The 19301-nt window shown below is 35.2% G+C and overlaps 1 protein-coding gene across 1 annotated transcript; it reads right to left on the bottom strand.

Annotated features, from left to right (window-relative positions):
- Positions 1-907: 907 nt before the first annotated feature.
- LOC131332218 (uncharacterized) lies at positions 908-1654 on the bottom strand. Its single transcript, XM_058366302.1, has 3 exons — positions 1529-1654; positions 1215-1430; positions 908-1124 (listed from the first exon to the last, which is right to left on the bottom strand). Exons 1-3 carry the CDS (start codon positions 1610-1612, stop codon positions 939-941), a joined length of 486 nt encoding a protein of 161 aa, XP_058222285.1. The 5' UTR covers positions 1613-1654; the 3' UTR covers positions 908-938.
- Between the last annotated feature and the right edge of the window lie 17647 nt (positions 1655-19301).

Below are 19301 nucleotides of genomic sequence, written 5' to 3'. Positions count from 1 at the left end.
TTGTAAGGAGCAGACACAAACATAGCAAAATGAGTGCAAGGAACAGACACAAGCATAGTACATTACATTGCAATAACCTAACACCACTTTTGTATCTACACTTTATTGAAGATACATAATTTCACGTTTGAAGCAAATGCACACATGTTCAGATTGTCCCTGTTTAAATGAGAATTTAATCTTCTTCACATTTTGCAAACAGCCTAGCACTTCACACTGGTTTCAAACGAAATCAACCCACTTTTGAACCTGGATATCCATGCGGGAGTCATCCTAGAAAAGACTGCGGGTCCTTTCTCAACCGGTCAGCTGGAGCTCCGAATCCGGGATCCAAACGAGAACCCACAAGTCACGTTCTACTACTTCAAACATCCACTAGACCTCGAGAGGTGTGTCCAAGGCATAAAAACCATAATAACACACAAGACACCAATAGTAACACACAAGACACAAGAACAGGACATAACAGGTACCAACTTAGCTTTGTCATACATTGCAAAGAGCAGACACAAACATAGCAAAATGAGTGCAAGGAACAGACACAAGCATAGTTCATTACATTTTATACTTGAAACAACAAGGTATATGCAAAACTTGAAACCTTACTAAACCTTGGTAAATTTCCACTGAAACAGAAAGGTGCACATGCTAATAGTCTAAAGTTTCAGAAATTAAACCTTGTTAACCTTTCTAACCTTGCTAACAGTTGCAAGTTCTAAGAATTAACAGTCAGAGTATGGGCTAATGAGACTTAATACACTAGTAGAATACGCAATATTATCAACAGTGCACGAATAAATGTATCAAGTCTGCTCTGATTTTCCTGCATTCTGCTTGTGTTATTTGACTTGTTTGCTCTTCATTTGACAAATACTTCTTGATTATTGAAAAGACGACAATCGCACAATTAACACTGCAAGAATTTAGAATTCAGTCAATTAAGATTGAGAACTAACATTGCGAATTAATAGTAGTTGGAGTTTCTTTTGATAAAAAATTATAAACAATACTTTCCTTCCCGTCGGTTGTTGGGGGCAATTTTTCTGAATCTCCACTTTGTCAGTAATATTTCTTTTGCAGGGTTCTCTTTGGTCAATGTTGACATATGCCGCAACAACTTGCCTCTATTTTAGAAGGAAACAAACAATGTGCAGCTCTTAAAAAAGTGCTTTTAGAGTTAAGAGTATGATATTTCATTAACAGGTTTTGCTTACCAAGAGATTTGTTGCATTACAATATTCATCTTTTCCACTTCTAGGTTTAAGAGAGTTATAGAACTTCCAACATCCTTCGTCTTTATCAAGAACAAGCAATGTCCAATGGAATCGAATGAGTATTGAAAAAAGAAGAAATCTTGCCCCGACTGATTTTGTCATTACTTTTCCAAGCATTGCCTTCACTTTGTTTTGTCTTTTGTTTTGGATCGTGTCCTATTTGCACACCAAAACAAACAGAAATGATTTCAGTACTGGAGTATTCAATGTGTACGTGAAAATACAATTTTTAATAAAAAGTTTTAATTTGTTACCAGGAAGAAGTTGGTGAAGATAAATGATTTCGGTACTGGAGTATTCAAGTCAAATTTCGGCACAACGTCAGAATGGTGTTTCATGAGGACATTTGCATATGCATCTACACACTGTTTTTAATTTTTTATCAGTGAAACACGATTAAAACAATTTACATCTAGCATTGTAAAGGAGGGCAAGTTCAGGCAAACAGTCTACACACAAAAACAAGAGTGTCTTAACATTTTTACCCGATTAGATATTGAATCTTCAAACAACAGGTTTTGTATGTCTTCAACTTCAATGTATAGCATGTCGGCTTCAAAACTCCATATTACAACACTGGATATCGCAAAGTGTTTTCAAAAGTTAATGATGAGTTTTGAAAAAAAAAATGTTGAAGATTTAACAGAAACTACAAGCAATACAATCCCAAATGCTACAAAAGAGAAGATGGCAATCATCTTAAAAAAGGGCTATCAATTCAAGCTTGACTCCATGTCAGGTTTGAAAGACCATTCATGTTGTCAATTAACATGATATAAACATTTCATATTAAAAACATGCAACAGTTTTAAAGGTAAATTTACCAAACATTTTCCCAACTCCCAATACCCTCATCAAGAACTAACAGGCCCTCTATTTGAGAAATGATGAAGCGTCAAAACAATGCAAGGATGATATTACCACTCAACTTCTCCTAGGATGCAGACATCACCCTTGTTGATAAATGTGCCTAATGTGGTTAGGTTGGGAAGCACCATGAAAATTGATTGCAGTGCACTGTTACTGTTAGTTATTTCCGAAACAGTTAACAGCACGCATGAGAAAGTATCAGAAAGACCATTGTATAATACCCCAAACACATTAAGGACTGCATGTAGAACATGCCACATGAAGAAGTAAGTACTAAATGCTGGAATTAGGTGTTATAATCTCTGTTTGTGCCTGTGGATGAAGAACCAAAGGAATTCATACAGTTCTTTATTATATATTGCATATATCTATGAATAACTATTGCATGCAATAAATGAAAGATGGCATATAGTAAGAAAATAGCAAGATGAAATTTCTAAAATGATCCAACTTGGAAGAAAATTGTAGGACGAGAAGGTGGTGTGAAAAGGAAACCCAAAGTACTTAGAAAGTAAAATGCAAACAAATTCCTTGAAACTCATACAGTCCATGTCAAGGATTTTCAAAATTACCACAATATTTCTACCTACTACAATAGCAGTACTTAATACTAATTCATTTCTGTCCACAACATTTTAATCTATAACAGCATAAAACAATATTATTCAAAATAACCCAACCAAAATTAAAGATTTACCACTGGTATTTGTTCCATGTTCGACATTACTATCAACTACAAGCATTGAAGAAGATAATAAGCGTCGATGAATAATATAGACACCATTTCACTAAAGCTCAAAAGTTAATGATCTAAACAAGAAACACCATCAGAACTGAAATTTGTGGAAGGATGCTCCTGAATCCTGATTGTTAGGCGGCCAAGTAAGAGGAATGTAGGATATTACATTGTCCTCTGAAAAGTTCCTCTATTTTAGAAGTGCTAGGATGGCAATCATCTCAAAAAAGGGCTATCAATTCATGCTTGACTCCATGTCAGGTTTGAAAGACCATGTCATGTTGTCAATTAACATGATATAAACATGTTAATATTTCAACAGTTTATATCATGTTAAAGGTAAATTTACCTAATATTTACCTTGCAACAGTTTTAAAGGTAAAATTACCTAATATTTCCTGTCTTCCAAAGTTGAATTGGCAACCAAGTTTCTGTACGGATGAGTTTTGACATCTCAGTGTTGCACTTCTTCAAGTTCTTCAGTTTCTTCGTTGGTTTTTGCTCTTGAATTGCCAAAGAAGTTTCTTCGAAGTTGTCTACATCAACAAACTCTAGTTGTGGACTTTTCCTCTTTAATTTTCCATACACATAGTCCTTGTACAAATTCATCTTTCTATCATCTCTTTCTTTCACTCTCTTAACCTTTGATGGTGGACTTTTCCTCTTCAAGTTTTGAACCACTTTTTCAGCCCTTACTTTTTGTGTTACTTCATGAACTTTAATGTTTATCAGTTCCCCCTCCAACTGATCTCTCTCTTCCTGCAGTTCCTTTATAGTGTCAAATGTGGCCTTCTGTGTCACTTGATGCACTTGTCTTTCCGTTTCAACATTATATTCTTGTGTTAACTCATGTGTTTCATAATGTTGAACTTGTTCCTCATACTGCTTGTAAAGTTTTTCAAGGGCTTCGTTTTCCTTGCATAATTTGAAGATGTACAAATCTTTCTCTTCAAGTTCCCGCTTCAGAATTTCAATTTCCTCCTTTTGATGTTGAAGAGTTTTTTGCTTTTCATCATGAACTTCCAAGATTTCATTCTTCATGCTCTTTTTTTCCTTCTCCAAGAGTTCAATTCTTTTGTTCAGTTCATCAATAACTGCAATTGCATCCTTTTTTGATTGGTGCAATATTGTTCCACAAATATTATCCAACGATATCTCATTATAGGTATTCGGAACTAATGTTGAACCGGAATCTGTTTGTGACAAATGATCTTCTCGTGATTCAAGGCCAATGCTGTCATGCACCATAGTGGACTTGTACCTTGGCGAATCAACTTTCAATGACGGGTTGGAGGGAGTGTTAAAATCATCTAGCCCTTGTCCATTTCCTTGTTCAGCCATGAAGCCCACTCTAGCACACTCTCCTCTAGTGCTTTCTCCTCTTTGAGTTTCATAAATTTCAGCTTGTTCCGCACGGAGGAGTACTTCAGTCCTTTGTTCTTTTTCAATTTTTGATGTGACATCTTGTTTGAGTTGTGTTTCCCCTTTTTCAACCCTTGCTTCTCTAGAACCTTTAGCTTGTTCAGGAGATTCACCATGAACACTCATTCTTACTTTTTCAGCCTCCAGTTCAAGAGCTTCTATTTCTCCACCTTCTTGTTCACTTCCAAGATTGCTGTAGATCTTTTATTCTTTATCTGTTTCTCGTAACTTGGTATCACTTACCTGTGAAACACAATTTGGCATTCTAACTTGTGTCAAAGAGAATTTTAAGTGTTTTTAGACAAAAAAGGAGTTAATATTGACAATTAACAATTAATGGTGATAACATAATGATTAATAACTAAGTATTACTTGATCAGCCGGAAGTTGGTTCAATTGATCAAAATCCCTAAGTACGTCCCGAAGCTCTGAAATGTTCCATTTAAGTAATCTTGGAACTGCATCTGCATTCTTTTGTTGTAGAACTTTAGTCTGCTCACAAAGCCAAAACTGCCAAAAGAAATGTCATACTTTAGCACTGAGAAATCCATAATAGCTGAAAGTTTTAAATTTTAAAACTGCATTATTCAGAATCACAGAAATGACCTTAAAAAAATATATTCTAATACACTTTACAAATAGAAGGGCTCCAATAATCAAAGTACATTAGGCAAGGAAGAATAAATCATATTTGCCAACTTTTTCAGTCTGAATAAAACTACAGTCTAATACTTTTTTGGTCTGAATAAAACTGCAGTCTAGTAGCAAGAGCTAAAAGAAAATTATTTAGTAATGCATGTTCAGATATCACATAGCACCATCCATAATAATAATGAAATCGTAAAAGATCAGCACATACCATTAAAGAACATCCATGCAATTCATTGAGCTCCTTATGATTTTTGTGAATGGACTTCATCAAATAATCTGTAATAGCTCCTGCCCAATTGTACTGTTTTACCTTTGCTAGGTCTTCCATATAATAAACAAACGACCAATTCACTGTTGTTCCACTCGTCGAAAACAGCAATGTGACACAAAGGAAAAGACACAACAATCTGACAACGTCTTCAATATCCTCTTGCTTGTTGCTACTCTTTAGTTCTTTTATCTTTTCCTTCATTATTGTAGTTGTTAACCTTGGTTCTTTGATGCACAACCTCTTAGCTAATGCAGTGTTTCCTTTGCTGATGTTTGTGTCTACCATCTCTTCATTTCCACAGCATATTCCCAAAATCAACTTCACATGATTATCCTTGAGCTTCACTTTCTTGTCACCCAATCGAAAACTTTTTGTACGTTCATCATAGGACTTTATAACTTTCACAATAACTTCATCAACCTTTCTACAATGATCACTTACCAACTTCTTGTTCACAATTGCTTCAATCAATAACCAAAAAGGTGTTTTTTTGAGGCAAGCTATATGTTTGGGATTGAGTTCGGTATCTTTGATCAACCTAATCATGCCCTGCAGGTTGGACCTATTCAAGCTTACTCGTTGTTGTGTGCTCTCTTTTTCAGCCACTTTTTTTGACCTTTTTTTCACCGGCTGTGATCTGGTTATCAGTTCATCTTCTTCGGAGTTGGTTGCTAATTGTTTTTCTGATCTTGGTCTAAGTTGATACTGAGTTTGTGTCTCTCCTCTTGCTCTAGACTTTTCCCGGTTTGCTTGAGCACAACTTATTTCAACTATTTTGCCTTGCTGCGTACTCCTTGTTTGTCTCAACTCATGCACATGTGCTTGTGCTGTTGGGGTTTTGACCTCATCGGGTGTATCTAAGTTTGAGTCATATTCTTGTGTTTCTGATGCTTCTGCCGGTTTTTTACTGTTTGAATGTATATCTCTCCTTGCCCGCTCTGCATAATTTTAAAGGATATGTTATGAGAGCATAATAAAAAGTCTGCATGCACAAATACAATCAGTGGTGAAACATAACATAACTCAGTTAAAAAAATCCATGAATTGATCCCATGCCCTGTCGAATTTCAGGTAAGGGCTTATGACAGTGCTACAAATAACGCAAGGTGCAAATTAACGTAAGGGCTCATGATTTTCCTTACAAAAAGTCATTTTACAATTTCGTAGTATCAGTAAATCTCCTTCCCCAGTATCAGTGAACCCATATGGGAACATACATCCTTTTTGGGCATTTCATCAAACAACTTCCAAGCATTATCCACTTCCCCACACCTGGCATACATCGAGACTAAAGCATCTGACCTTGGGTTGCAATTCGTAGTAAATGGTGAACGCATGAGGCTCTATCCACCTAAGGGCAAATGGTGAATGTAGGAATTAGACCTGATACTTTCACATACCCATCTGTTCTCAAGGCTTGTGGTCAAGAACTAAATCTGGATTTAGGGAAGGAGGTTCATAAGTCTATGGTGTAATTCCTCGTTTATTTTGTCTATGTTCTTTGAAAAAATGTTAATACTGTTACAAATCCTCACAAATCTGAAAATACGTACTCAAAGAGCTATGCAACTTGGTAAAATTAAAGAAAATGACGACATTGCACAAGTCTTTTGGCAAATGACAAGCACTCAAAGAACTATGCAACTTGGTAAAATTACAGAAAATATTTTTTGAAATACGTACCTTTAAACCGGGTCATTGTGCTTGCAATCCACCAGCGGTCTTCCTAGATCGTCTTGTCGGTCGTTTTCCTTAATCGCCTTCTCGATCGTCTTCCTTGATCGCCCTCTCTCTCTTCCGTATCGCCTCTGTATTGCCTCTCTTTTGATGAGAGATGTATCACTTCTGTATCGCGTTGTTTTTTTTTTTCATCCGAGGGGTAGTTTTGTCATGAAAATACTTGGCAGGACCTATTGGGCTATGATATACGGGCTCAACTTTGTGCAGGACCTATTGGGCCATTGTCAATCCAAGAAGGCTCTCTTTTGAAAAGACTTAGGAAAAAGTTATACAAAAGTACCATTTTACCCTTCTTTCTTGATTTGAAATGACAACTACAATTTGAATTGAAGGGCATTTGTTGAAAGTTAAAACTTTTTAAAGTGTAATGATTATCTTCACTAAAGAAGTTGGATTTTCTAAATCAAAAAAACAAATTGAGACGGATGGTGTAAGAGCATCCACAATGGTAATAATCAAAATCAATAACCAAAATATGTCACGTTAGCATTTGATTATCCATTTAGTTCAAAATCAAATTTAACATCTACCTCTACATTGGTTATTTTTGCATCTCTAATCAAAAAAATCTCCACAATACATAATGCACAGTTGTCCAATCGCAAATGAGTTCCAATCACGTACTTGACCACACCAAATTATTCATCTCGATGAGATGATTACAATGTGGGGTATTTTTTGAGCATTGTTATTAAATTTTGCTTATTCATACTCATGTACTTATTACAATGGGGATTGCTCTAACTCTCTCCAATTCTCTATTCATCGACCTGTGATCAAGTGGGCTTTTTGGGAAAAAGGAAAAATGACGAGGACCACATGCCAACATTTCATTCAATTTTGGCCGTCCAAGAAATTTGGTAGTCCAACTCGAAGCTTTTTTTTTGGATCAAGTCCAAGTCCAAGCTGCTTCCTCCAATATGGGCCAGTTTATATTGCACAAACACCTTATTCCACCGAAATGGTTTACTTCCGATTTGTTAGGTTAAAAGATTGACTAAGCCTGTATTTTGATCCAGGATTCGAGTAAAGGGGAAAGAGAACAAAAAAAAAAAGAACGAATGGCTCGAGACGGTTGGATCGATCCTCGGATTTTTTCAATATTTTTTTTCTTGCTGCTTACCAAAATCTTTGGAAACGCAATGAGGAGAAACTATGTAAATTTTGTTAATTATTATTTTTTACATGTGTTGAGCAAATAAAATGTAAAGGTTTAAAAGAAGCATCTCTTTTGCCATGCTCGTGAAAAAATATGCCCTATGCATTTTAATAACTAAATCGCAATCTTTTGGGCTTAATATTATAACAAATACATTCCAAAGTAATTTTTCCATGACAAAGTAGGAGACCAAAACCAAAAATCTCATGACTAAAAAAATTCCCAATGGTATAGGATTATGCAAGTTCAGAAATTTATAATATAAATCTCGACGGTGTGGTGGCCCACACATTTCTCCTACACAAATATTCACCGTTGGCTTAACACACATTTCTCTGCACAAATCTTCAAGATAGAAATATTGGAATTGTAATCCGTGATGAGCGAGACCACAATGTCATCCATATGCATGAGGTATGACTCCATACTAATAAAAAAGTTTCAATTGCAAACCGTATTACCCTTAATACATTTTACGTATTTCTTAACCAAAAATACAAACAATGGCTAGGAAATGGAAGACAACACATGTAGGCAATGAAAAGGAAAATCCATGGGTATCTTCTAGCTTTCTTTTGGTAGCTTCGTAGAGTTGAGAAAAGATTAACGGGACTTGAATACCAAAATGTGGAGCATCTTTAAACTACACCTTCGTTTTCTTTGTGTTTGTAATTTTCATACAAAGCGGGGCCTTTAAATTCATAGCCCTAGAAGAAACTTTGTTGGAACCTAATTTAAGAAAAAATCTTCCTATATAAACTAGTTTCGTTAGCGGGGGTGGTCAATAGTTTCGTAATTTATTTTAGTTGTGTTCAAAATGCATTAGCAAACCCTAGTACTTATATATAATGGCGTAACAAATTTGGGACTCTTAAAAATAGAAAAAAAAAAAAAAGAAACCTGATGCAATCGCGATCGCATTCTTGACGTGTGCCCAAAGCCGGCCCTTGTGCACGGCAAGGCACAACAGAGCACCCGACGCCCCCTCCACTGTAATAATTCCAAATTTACTTGGTCCCGCCATTTAACGTAACCTAGTTTGTTTTCGGAACCTTTCAAATCAGCCTGGGAAACGTAGGAGCAACTTTTATGCGTAAAATAAGGTGCAATCACAAGCCACACCTGCTAATACGCAGCAGAAACCCCGGAGTGCTGCTTTCCACTTATTACTAATTACATATGGAAATGGACATTTTCTAATCCCCAAAGGCCCCACGCTCCGAGACAGCATCTTTTGTGCCGAAAATTTCTGTACCGATAGATTTTTCGGTCGTTAAATTAATTTAAAACATTAAAAACAAATCACACAATCTAACGGTTGGAAAATCCCACGGCCCCAAGGCCACCTCTCACGTAGTTGTAGGTTATGTTTATATGCTCTTGCGTAACAGTAAAATCTGATTTTTACGCATCAGGTTCGTAATATATAGTAGCTCAAAACCTGAATAATACAATCCGATGATTATGGGTCCGTTTGTTTCGATGTAAAATGTTTTACAATGTAAAATATTTTTCAGGTAAAATATTTTTTCAGAAAACAAATTTTAAACTTTTATTTTTCGGTATTTAGTTGACACTTGAAAATATGTTCAGAAATAAACAAAATAGTGTGGGGGTGGGGGGCGCTTAAAGGATGGAGAGATATGAGAATATTGGAATTGAACGTGGGTCACGTGGGTCAGGATTGATGATCAAGAAAACTGAGCAGTGAGAAATGCAGTAGAAGGCAGCGGGTTCATTTTGGATAATAACTTACGAAAGATTTAAAAGTAGGTCATTTTTCATTAAATTGATGGAAAATATTTTATATGTAAAATATTTTTTAAATTTTTTATGCAACCAAACACCGGAAAATAGGTAAAACATTTTACCCCAAACAAACAGAGCCTACAAGTCATTTGGTATTTTGGAAACTTACTTGAATCGACATTTTCCTTTCTTTTGTTTTGGCTGCTTGCTGTCCTCGAATTAATGTTGTATCTCTTTAATTTGGATAGTGGCGTTAGCGTATGATTGTGTTCGTCATGGTGGGTGTTGGTATCCTTGTGGGTTGCTCATGCTCCATAGTGATGCTTCGTGCTCAGAGTCCTTTTAATTTTTGTAATTTTTAAATATTAATAAAATTATTTTTTGATGTTTAAAATTTTTTCGTTTCTTATGGATTAAGCTAAGAATCTAGGATTACGATGGCTTAGTTTGAATGTTAGAAATCTTAAAGTAGGAATGAGAATATGATACCATATGCCCATAATTCCTACGTTTGGCTCAAACTGCAATATGAATGCAATTCCTAATGATACATTCAACCACTCTTTACATTCAAAAATTAAGGTGTTGTTTCATAAAACTTAAAATTAAAACTGAAAGTTGAACTAAACTTTTTTAGTTTGAAAGTTGAGTGCTAAACATTCAAAAATTAAGGTGCTAAAAATATCAAGAGCTATTTTTGATTAAATTATTTTGATTTTTTTCTTCGATCTACTTTTATTTAAAGATAGATGTATTTATGGTCGTGGTTGTGGAGAGATGGTGACTGTGTGGAGGTGAAGATCAGATGGGGGCAATTGGTGGTGTTGTTGTGGTGAGTGTAGCAGAGATGGTGTGCTGGTGGCGACAACGGTGGTAGCGGTAATGGTAGTAATTGTAGCTGTAGTGGAGTGGTGGTGGTAATTTCTTCCCTTTATTCATTCATTGTTGTAGATAGTATTGTGGTGTCTTCTTTTATTCAAAACATGCCATATCTCTTTTGAATAAAGATTTATCGAAATAGAAATGAGTTTTCACACGAGCAGGGAAGTAAGGCCATCTACAATGGTATAATAAAAAATGAATAACCAAAAGTTGACACATTGGCTTTTGATTATTCATTTAAGAAGTTGTTAAACTTACCAATATTGAGGTTCACAATGGTCGCTTCTAGTTCATAACCAAAATAAATGGTTCACAATAATTTCACTCTCTCTCTCCCCCTCTGTTTCCCGTCATTCACTTCTCTTCATTTACGTTTTTTTGGGGCAAAAATATATCGATTCTCTCTCTTAATTTTGAGAAAAATCGGTGACTTCTTTCTTTCCTATTATGAATTTTTATTTTTTATTATTATTATTAATTTTTTTTTGGGGGGGATAGAAACAGAAAACAAGAGTGAAATACCTTAATTCGGCGACGATGAGTTGAATTGCAGATGATCGAGAGTTATGAACTTCACTTTTGGAGGGAACGAAAAAGAAATAGTTTGTGGGTAAAGTGGAGAAGATATAGAGTTGGTGAAGAAGAGAAGAAGAAAATACAAATTAAAACATGCATATATACAAATTTTGGAACTAGTTAACTTATGCAACGTGGGGTCAACAAATTTTGATTATTGAAAAAATGTTGCTAGTTTTGGTTATCCAAAACCCAAAATTTGATTATTTCTAAGGATGTTGCTAAGTTAGATTATACCATTGTGAGCCATCTTTTGCACAAACATTGTTAACTTTAAAAATAATTGACTTTTGATTATACCACTGTGGATGGCCTAAGAACATGTTTTTAAGAACCTAAACATATAATGGTGTTACTAGTAGTTAGTCCGAAAACTCTTAATTGTTATATTAAAAAAGAAAAAGAAAAAAATGAAAAACATAATCACGAACATTATTCTCCCGTGGTAGGACCCTCTTAGGTCATCCCCTGTTAGGTAAAATCAGGACGTTATTCTCAACGACGAGAAGATAGCATCTGGACCGTTCATTTCGGTTTTGGACTATCCGGATTTGAAGAGAGAAAAAAGAGAGAAAGCGTTTTAATTTGGACCGTCCAATACATTTTTGGACGGCCCGAATGTGTTGCTCAGACACCACGTCGGCTGGGTGACATGGTACCCACCCAGGCCCAGCACCCAAAAATTTCTCCTCAACGACAAAGTATTTGGTGCTCTTGAAGCATTGTTCCGCACCATTCACAGAGCATGTGTCATTCATTGCCTTTTAAACCGCCAACACAAAATTAAGTACACGGAGCCACAAGATACACCAATCGCGTAGTAACATTTGGGGCATCAGAGAAGCAACCGCTCACACGAAATAATTACTCCAAGAAGTGATTTTTCTATTTCTCTTAATAATAATAACATTACTATAATATGCTGTATAATATGGTGTAGTTGAGTTGTAGTAAAAAATTGGCCTCATCCACGTGACGTGAGAAACAGTTGATAAAGAGAAAGAGCCTAAAGGCAAATTAAGCAAGTGGAGTACTGTATTTTCTAGCGCGTGGGCCAGAGAACCCACCTGGGCACCAGATCCGAGTTAACTACTGTACAAATCACCAGGATAGATAGATAGATAGATAGTTAGTTAGTTCAAAGATAAAAAGAGAGTCAATAGAACGAGACAATAATTAATAAAACAAAATAAGGAAAACTAAAGGGAATAACTTCTTCTTTTATAAGGATTTTTTTTTTTTACTTTATTTTTTCTTGATGAATCGAATTTTGATAAAATTGAAACAATTCCGTAAAACAAAATAAAAAAAAGTAAAAGCCGAACCATGAGGACAAATGAAGTATTAGTGGTTACTTTTTTAAGGGGTGAAGGATTAATTAATTTTCCTTTCCGTTTAGGCAAAAAAAAAAAAAGAGACTAAATAATTTTAGTTTCACTTACTTCCTTAATGTTACTATACCTAGAGTACATGTACCTTAATTTATTGGACGAAAAATACTCTTTTAGCAAAACATATAAAACAAAAATAGTAGGGATTATTAATTTCGAGACTCTACAACTCATTTGTATGGAGTAATAGATGCTTTGGGCTCTTCCAATATAAATGCTTGTTTGGAAGGCAATGATGGATTTGCACAAAATGGCAACACGTCATTGCCTTCCAATTTACCGTTAGACACATCAGTAAAATCGTCTCTAAATGACGGCGACAAGGACCACATTGAACCGTGATTTTAAAAGTGGATTAAATTAATACCGGGAAAACTTAAGGACGATTTTGAAACTGGTCTCATTTTTTATAAGGCTTGAAGTTTTTCTAAGTTCGGATCCTTATGAGACATTTGAGTAAAATTTAGGGATTCTTTTGAAATTCTCTCTACATTTATGATTTCACGTAAACCGGCCAACTAACTAGGCTCGACTATAGTATTCTCTTGGGCATTGGTGGCAAGCTACAAGAAGCTACAGAGTAGCACGTAGTACAGGAGATGACAGAGCAGATGCATATAATTTTTATTTTTTTTATAACTTCGGGACAGTTTACGTGTATTTAGACTAATCCTGAGTATTAATCCCTAACTTGCTGGGGTCTCAATTAATGTCGGGACAAAGATCTGTGTGAACTAGCTCCAGGGATGAATCTAGAAATATAACCTAGTGGGGGCTCTTTGTTAATCATAGGGGCAAAAGTGTTGGAAATGTGAATGGTCTGGGGGTTATTTGGCATGCCCAAGCCAATAACTTTCCCATATTCATGATGAGAGTTTTTCCCCTCTTCAATATGAGAAGTTTCTAACCTGAAATCTTGGTGGAAGCAAATTAACCCCCAAGTAGGCTTTGACCAGAGCAAATTGCCTTTAAATATGTATTATGTGTATGTGTATGTATATGGAATTAATTTTCACACTTTTTTTTTTGATATCCACTCTTTTTTTAGTATTGAAAGTGTGTTTTTTTTTGCTAAATGACAAAAAAGGAGTGTGAATATAAAAAAAGAGAGTGTGAAAATCAATTCCTTATATATATATATATATATATATATATATTTATAAATAACCAGTTGACAGATATATATTTTAATCAAAGATCTATAAATAACCATGAGCTGATAGATATTTAGGGAATTGATTTTCACAATCCAATTTTTTTATATCCACACCCTTTTTTTGGTATTTAGCAACAAAACACATACACTTTCAACATTAAAAACAAAAAAGGAAGTGTGAATATTATAAAAAGAGTGTAGATATCAATTTTCATATTTTAATCAAAGATATATAGCCAGCCAGCTCTGAAATACTGTAGACTGGAATACTGGCACTCAATGCCTGTTGGACTAAAATGAGTAAAAGTACTTTGGAACTAGAACAGTTTGGGAAATACTTTCATTCTAGAAGTAGAAACTTATGGTGACACAAGTGTTTTTCTCTTTTTTTCTCGGTAACTTTGATCACTTCAGGGAACGTTTATAAAGGAGAATCTATTTGAAAAATAAAACACACCAAAGAGAAAATGGAAAAGGGAATATAAATGGAAAATTGCCTATCTAATTGGTGGTCCATGGACGTTATTTTTTTGAATGTTGTTTTATATTTTTACATTTTTGATTCTCCCATTAAAGAAGAATCTAAAAATAAAATGTTTAGGCAAGAAAAATGTGAAGAATCACACAGGAACAAAGAATAATAATAACAAAAAAAGGATTTCAGAGCATCCGCAGTAGAATAACCAAAATCAAAAGGTTGCAAAAATTAGCAATATTTGCTAAAAAAAGAGCTCATATTAGAATAATCAAACTTAGCAACTCATTAAATTTTGGCCCTTGGATAATAAAAAAAAATTGATTTTCACGTTCCACATTTGTACGCAGATGCTCCACTTTGTACGTGAAGTTACTTCACGTTAAAAGTGGAGCGCATGCGTATAAAAGTGAGGCACCAAAATCAAAAGCCTAATCAAAATTAGCAACTTTTTACCAATAACCAAATTTGTTAGACCCCACATTTTTTTAATGAAGTACAACCATCATAGGAAAGTGAAACTCGCTCTCCATAAAACAAATGTTTTATCGATTGGTAGGTGAAACTCACTTTCCACTTTGGCAAGTGATTGTGCATTTAACAATATTGATCACTTTATAAGTTTTAACAAATACTCTCTACTTTCACTTAAAATTTTACTAGAATGCCATTTAATGTAAACCATTAGATCATTGAAAAAGAAAAAACTGATCGTTAGATTTGAATTTTTGCCAACTCATTTTGATTATAGGCAAAAAATAACCAATGTGGAACTTGACATTGCTAACTTTAACAACTTCTAAATGTATAATCAAAATCTGATATGACAAGTTTTGATTATTCACTCTTGCTTATTCCACTACGGATGCTCTTAGACAAAGTAAACAATAGCTTAGTTATTTCTACCTCTCTCTCTCTCTCTCTCTCTCTCTCTCTCCTGAAACCCTACTCACCACATATACCTTTGTTCTCCCATCCCCTCCCCCCTAGGGTTTCACAGTCCTAATACGGCAGTAGGAGGGGAAGGTCATGATATTAGTTCTCAATCTCCCTTTTTGTTTTCTAGTTTGTGGTTTATTTTTCTCAATTGCATATTTTCATATTAATGACTTATCATTTGATCTGTGAGAGTTTTGTCTCTCCTTTTTGTGAGAGTTTTTTTTATAGTTTCGTCTTTGGGCAAATATTACGTCTACAGATCGGGTTCTTTCAGATGATGTTGCTTCACAACGGCATCCATGTCAACAATGGTCTACTACCCCAGTATGATGTATTGTTGGAACAACTCATGGTGGCTTGCTAGATCTGTAATTTTGGGAGTTCATTGGCTCGTGTTCACACTTGGTTGGAATTCGTCTGATCGTCTGGGTATTTGTTGTTTTTTTTCTTGGCTACAATTTTATCTCTTTTTGAGATTGTTAAAAAATATGAAATTTCAGTAGAATGTGTGTCAGGCGATGCTTGGGTTAGGGTGAAAGACATCAATCGCATTGTATTTTTCTCGTTTTGCATCAGTTAGATGATTAGTTTGATTTTATCCAAAGTATTTGTAATAAAATCCGTATTGTAAGTGCCATTAGGCTTACATCAATACAACTTCTCACTTTTGTAAAAAAAAGAAGAAGCTTAGTTTACTTTGGTTTGCTATTTTAAAGACCCTTAATGTTGTGGCTACCGACCAATTTGGATACATACGATGTACACGCATGACGGGTCCCATAGTAAATGATTTGATCCATTAATAAAATTAATTTCAAAATATTTTTTCAAGTGGTCCTTTAAAAAATCAGCTTAATTGAATATGTGTAAGTACTTGATCCAATCTTCTAACTTTTCATTCAGAATTAGATTCTGAATGAAAAGTTAGAAGATTGGATTAAGTACTTACACATATTCAATTAAGTTGACTTTTTACGGGCCTACTTAAAAAACTATTCTAAAATTTATCAACTGATTCAATCATTTGTGCATGTGAGATCCGTAATGAGCTCCACACAAAATATGGACACCGTATGTATCCCACTTGTCGGTGTCATGCCAATAGCAGGTCTCTTTAAAGACGGAGGGAAAAATTAAACCAGTCAAGGAACTAGAAAGAATGTGTCATGTGAAAGATATCCTTGAGCCATGCATAATTTGCTCATGTGATGGAACAAATGAGAGGGATATATCTTTCTAACCTAAGACCCAAGTAAAGTAACGAATGGAAACGCCGGCTTGATCTTCCTAACCTAAGACAGCATATTTTCTACCATCCAAGAAGATACGTTGTCTTGAAAAGGTATATCTCTTGATGTGTCTCTTTTCCTAAACAATAAATATATACTATGATTCTTTGATGCATGTATATTTGGTTTCCCTTTCGTACATAGGATACCTTTTCACACACACACACGCATATATATGTATGTATATGTATATCCTTCCATTATAAGACACCTTTTCACAATTAGACATGTACTTGATATAATCGGGCAATTTATTTATCACTCATAATAACATCAAATAATTATAAATAGAAAGTGATATATATGTAGGCCACATTACGAGATTTCATTTCTTGCATTATATATGCTCATCTTTTCGATCCATAGGAGGGAGGCAAATGTACTAGGTAGTGCATGTGTGATTCTACCAAATAACCCGTAGTACTCAACTATCATAGTAACCATCATGTTATTTTTTTTGGTAATGCAGGGTGTCTCAGGTCAGAATGCGCGTATCTCAGATTAATCCCTACAGCCGCTCCTATAGCCGTTTCACGTGAGGGTGAGGTGGCCCTAAGAATTGTTGATGATTGAGAAGAATCAAACCTGATACCTTAAGATGAAGTAAGTACCTAAGTCTTGATCCAAGTGGCCAGTCGGGCCAAAACCACTTGGCCAACTAGATATATACTTACAAAATCTAAAGATTCTACACATTACTTTTTGGGGTATTGTATTATTCAAACGTAATACCTTAGGATGGAGCCACACCTAAGTCCTGATCCAAGTGGCCGGTTGGCCAAAACCACTTGACCAACCACTTGGAGTTAACTAGATATATACTTACATGCAAAATCTAAAGATTCTACACATTACTTTTGGGGGTATTGAATTGTAGTTGCATTTTTTCTAATGAAAGTTTATTATTCGAAAGTAGAGGCAAAAAACAGCCTGCTGGAATAGAGCTTCAAAAGTTACTTTAAAAAAAAAACATTTTATAATTATTGGCCCATAAAACTAGAGCAAAATTATGCCGAACAACCAACACTGCTTTGAATTACACCAGAATGACACCAAACATCCATATATAAATATTAGAAATATCCAAACTGGAAAACATCTCTACATTCCCTCCCACAATGGATGACAAAATTTCACTATTTCGGCCATTTCAAAATGTTATAGATTCGTAATTTACACTATACTTTTATATACAATTGGGAGTTTCTTTGATTTACGTCAATCGATTATACTAGTCAAAGTTTTTAAATTGATTAAAGACATCATAATTAAATAACTAAAATCGGGGCGGTTCCGGAGACACCAAAAAAAACACCTAAAAAAACACCTCATAGTTCCCGATCAAATTTTGATGATCCAAGCCGTTCAAAGTGATCAGAACATGATTTTTTAGGGTTCTCGCGAGAAATCAGCAAAAAAAATGACCGGAAAGGGCTTGATCCGAACAGTTTTTTATTGAACGGTTCAAATAAAAACTGCTCAAATCAAGCATTTTCCGGTCATTTTTTTGCTAATTTCTTTCGGCACCCTTAAAATCACATTCTGCACACATTGAACGGTTCGGATCATAAAAATTTGATCGGAAACTATGAGATTGAGATTTAGGGTGTTTTTTTAGGTGTTTTTTTTTTGGTGTCCCTTGAACCGCCCCAAACTAAAATATAGAAAAATATGTGGGAGACACAAATGCGGAAAAGGCCAGCCATCTATTGTCCGGGTCGTTTCCAGGTACTCTTTGAGCTCGTTTTTGATAATCAAGACCGTTGATACTTTAGACCTCGTTAAGAACATTGGGCAAGCCAAACTTCATATGAATCGGATGTCGTTTAATATATTTTCAGGACAATATCTCCAAAACATAGATTTAGAAAACATTGCAACACTAGCTAATTAATTAAAGATCCATTCATCTTGACATAAATATATTTTGAAAACACATCAAACGATATCCGATTAACATAATTTTCTGCATACATAATATTTCAACGAGGTCTTGTTCAGACCTCCCCGAATCCGATCCCATTCCGTGCAAAAATTATCATCCATTTTAGGACCAAGGAAACATTAAGAGATACTCCATTATTCAATGATCTCCGCTCTCTCTTCACCACACATGAGTGATGGAGAGAGGCCGTAAAGACTGAAGCATTTATTGTGAGCCCTAGACCACCAATATATGGTTGAGACTTGAGAGAGAGAGAGAGCATGCAGGTAGGATGCACTCAATAATTTTCCCTTGCGAAACTTGAGGGGTTGTAAAGAAACAAAACTCACATGCCTTGCGCGTCGTCTCACGCGCAGACAAAATATTCACGACCTCGTAAATGGCGGGGAGCAACTCCTTTTAAAACCCCCCCCCGTCTAGTATCATTTGGAGAGAGAGAGAGAGAGAGAGAGAGAGAGAGAGAGAGAGAGAGAAGCTCTGTGAACTGTGAAGGAAGCATAAGGTGTATATAGACACAGACTACAACAATATTGAGAGAGAGAGAGAGAGAGAGAGAGAGAGAGAGAGAGAGTGAATCTAACCTGTAAAAACAAAGAGAAATATAATTAAAAAGGTGTTTTTCTGAAGCAACAAAGAGGCCACCAGCATTGGATTACAGTTTAATAAAATTTTGACCTCCAACGCACATGGCTCCTTGAGTTGAGTTTCCTCTCCTCTCCATTTGTTTTCCTTTTCCCTCACATGCATTCCCCCTCTCTCTCTCTCTCTCTCTCTCT

The sequence above is a fragment of the Rhododendron vialii genome, chromosome 7a (genome assembly GCF_030253575.1).
Source record: "Rhododendron vialii isolate Sample 1 chromosome 7a, ASM3025357v1".
In the NCBI taxonomy this organism is placed as follows: Eukaryota; Viridiplantae; Streptophyta; class Magnoliopsida; order Ericales; family Ericaceae; genus Rhododendron; species Rhododendron vialii.
This window is presented reverse-complemented; position numbering and strand designations above follow the sequence as displayed.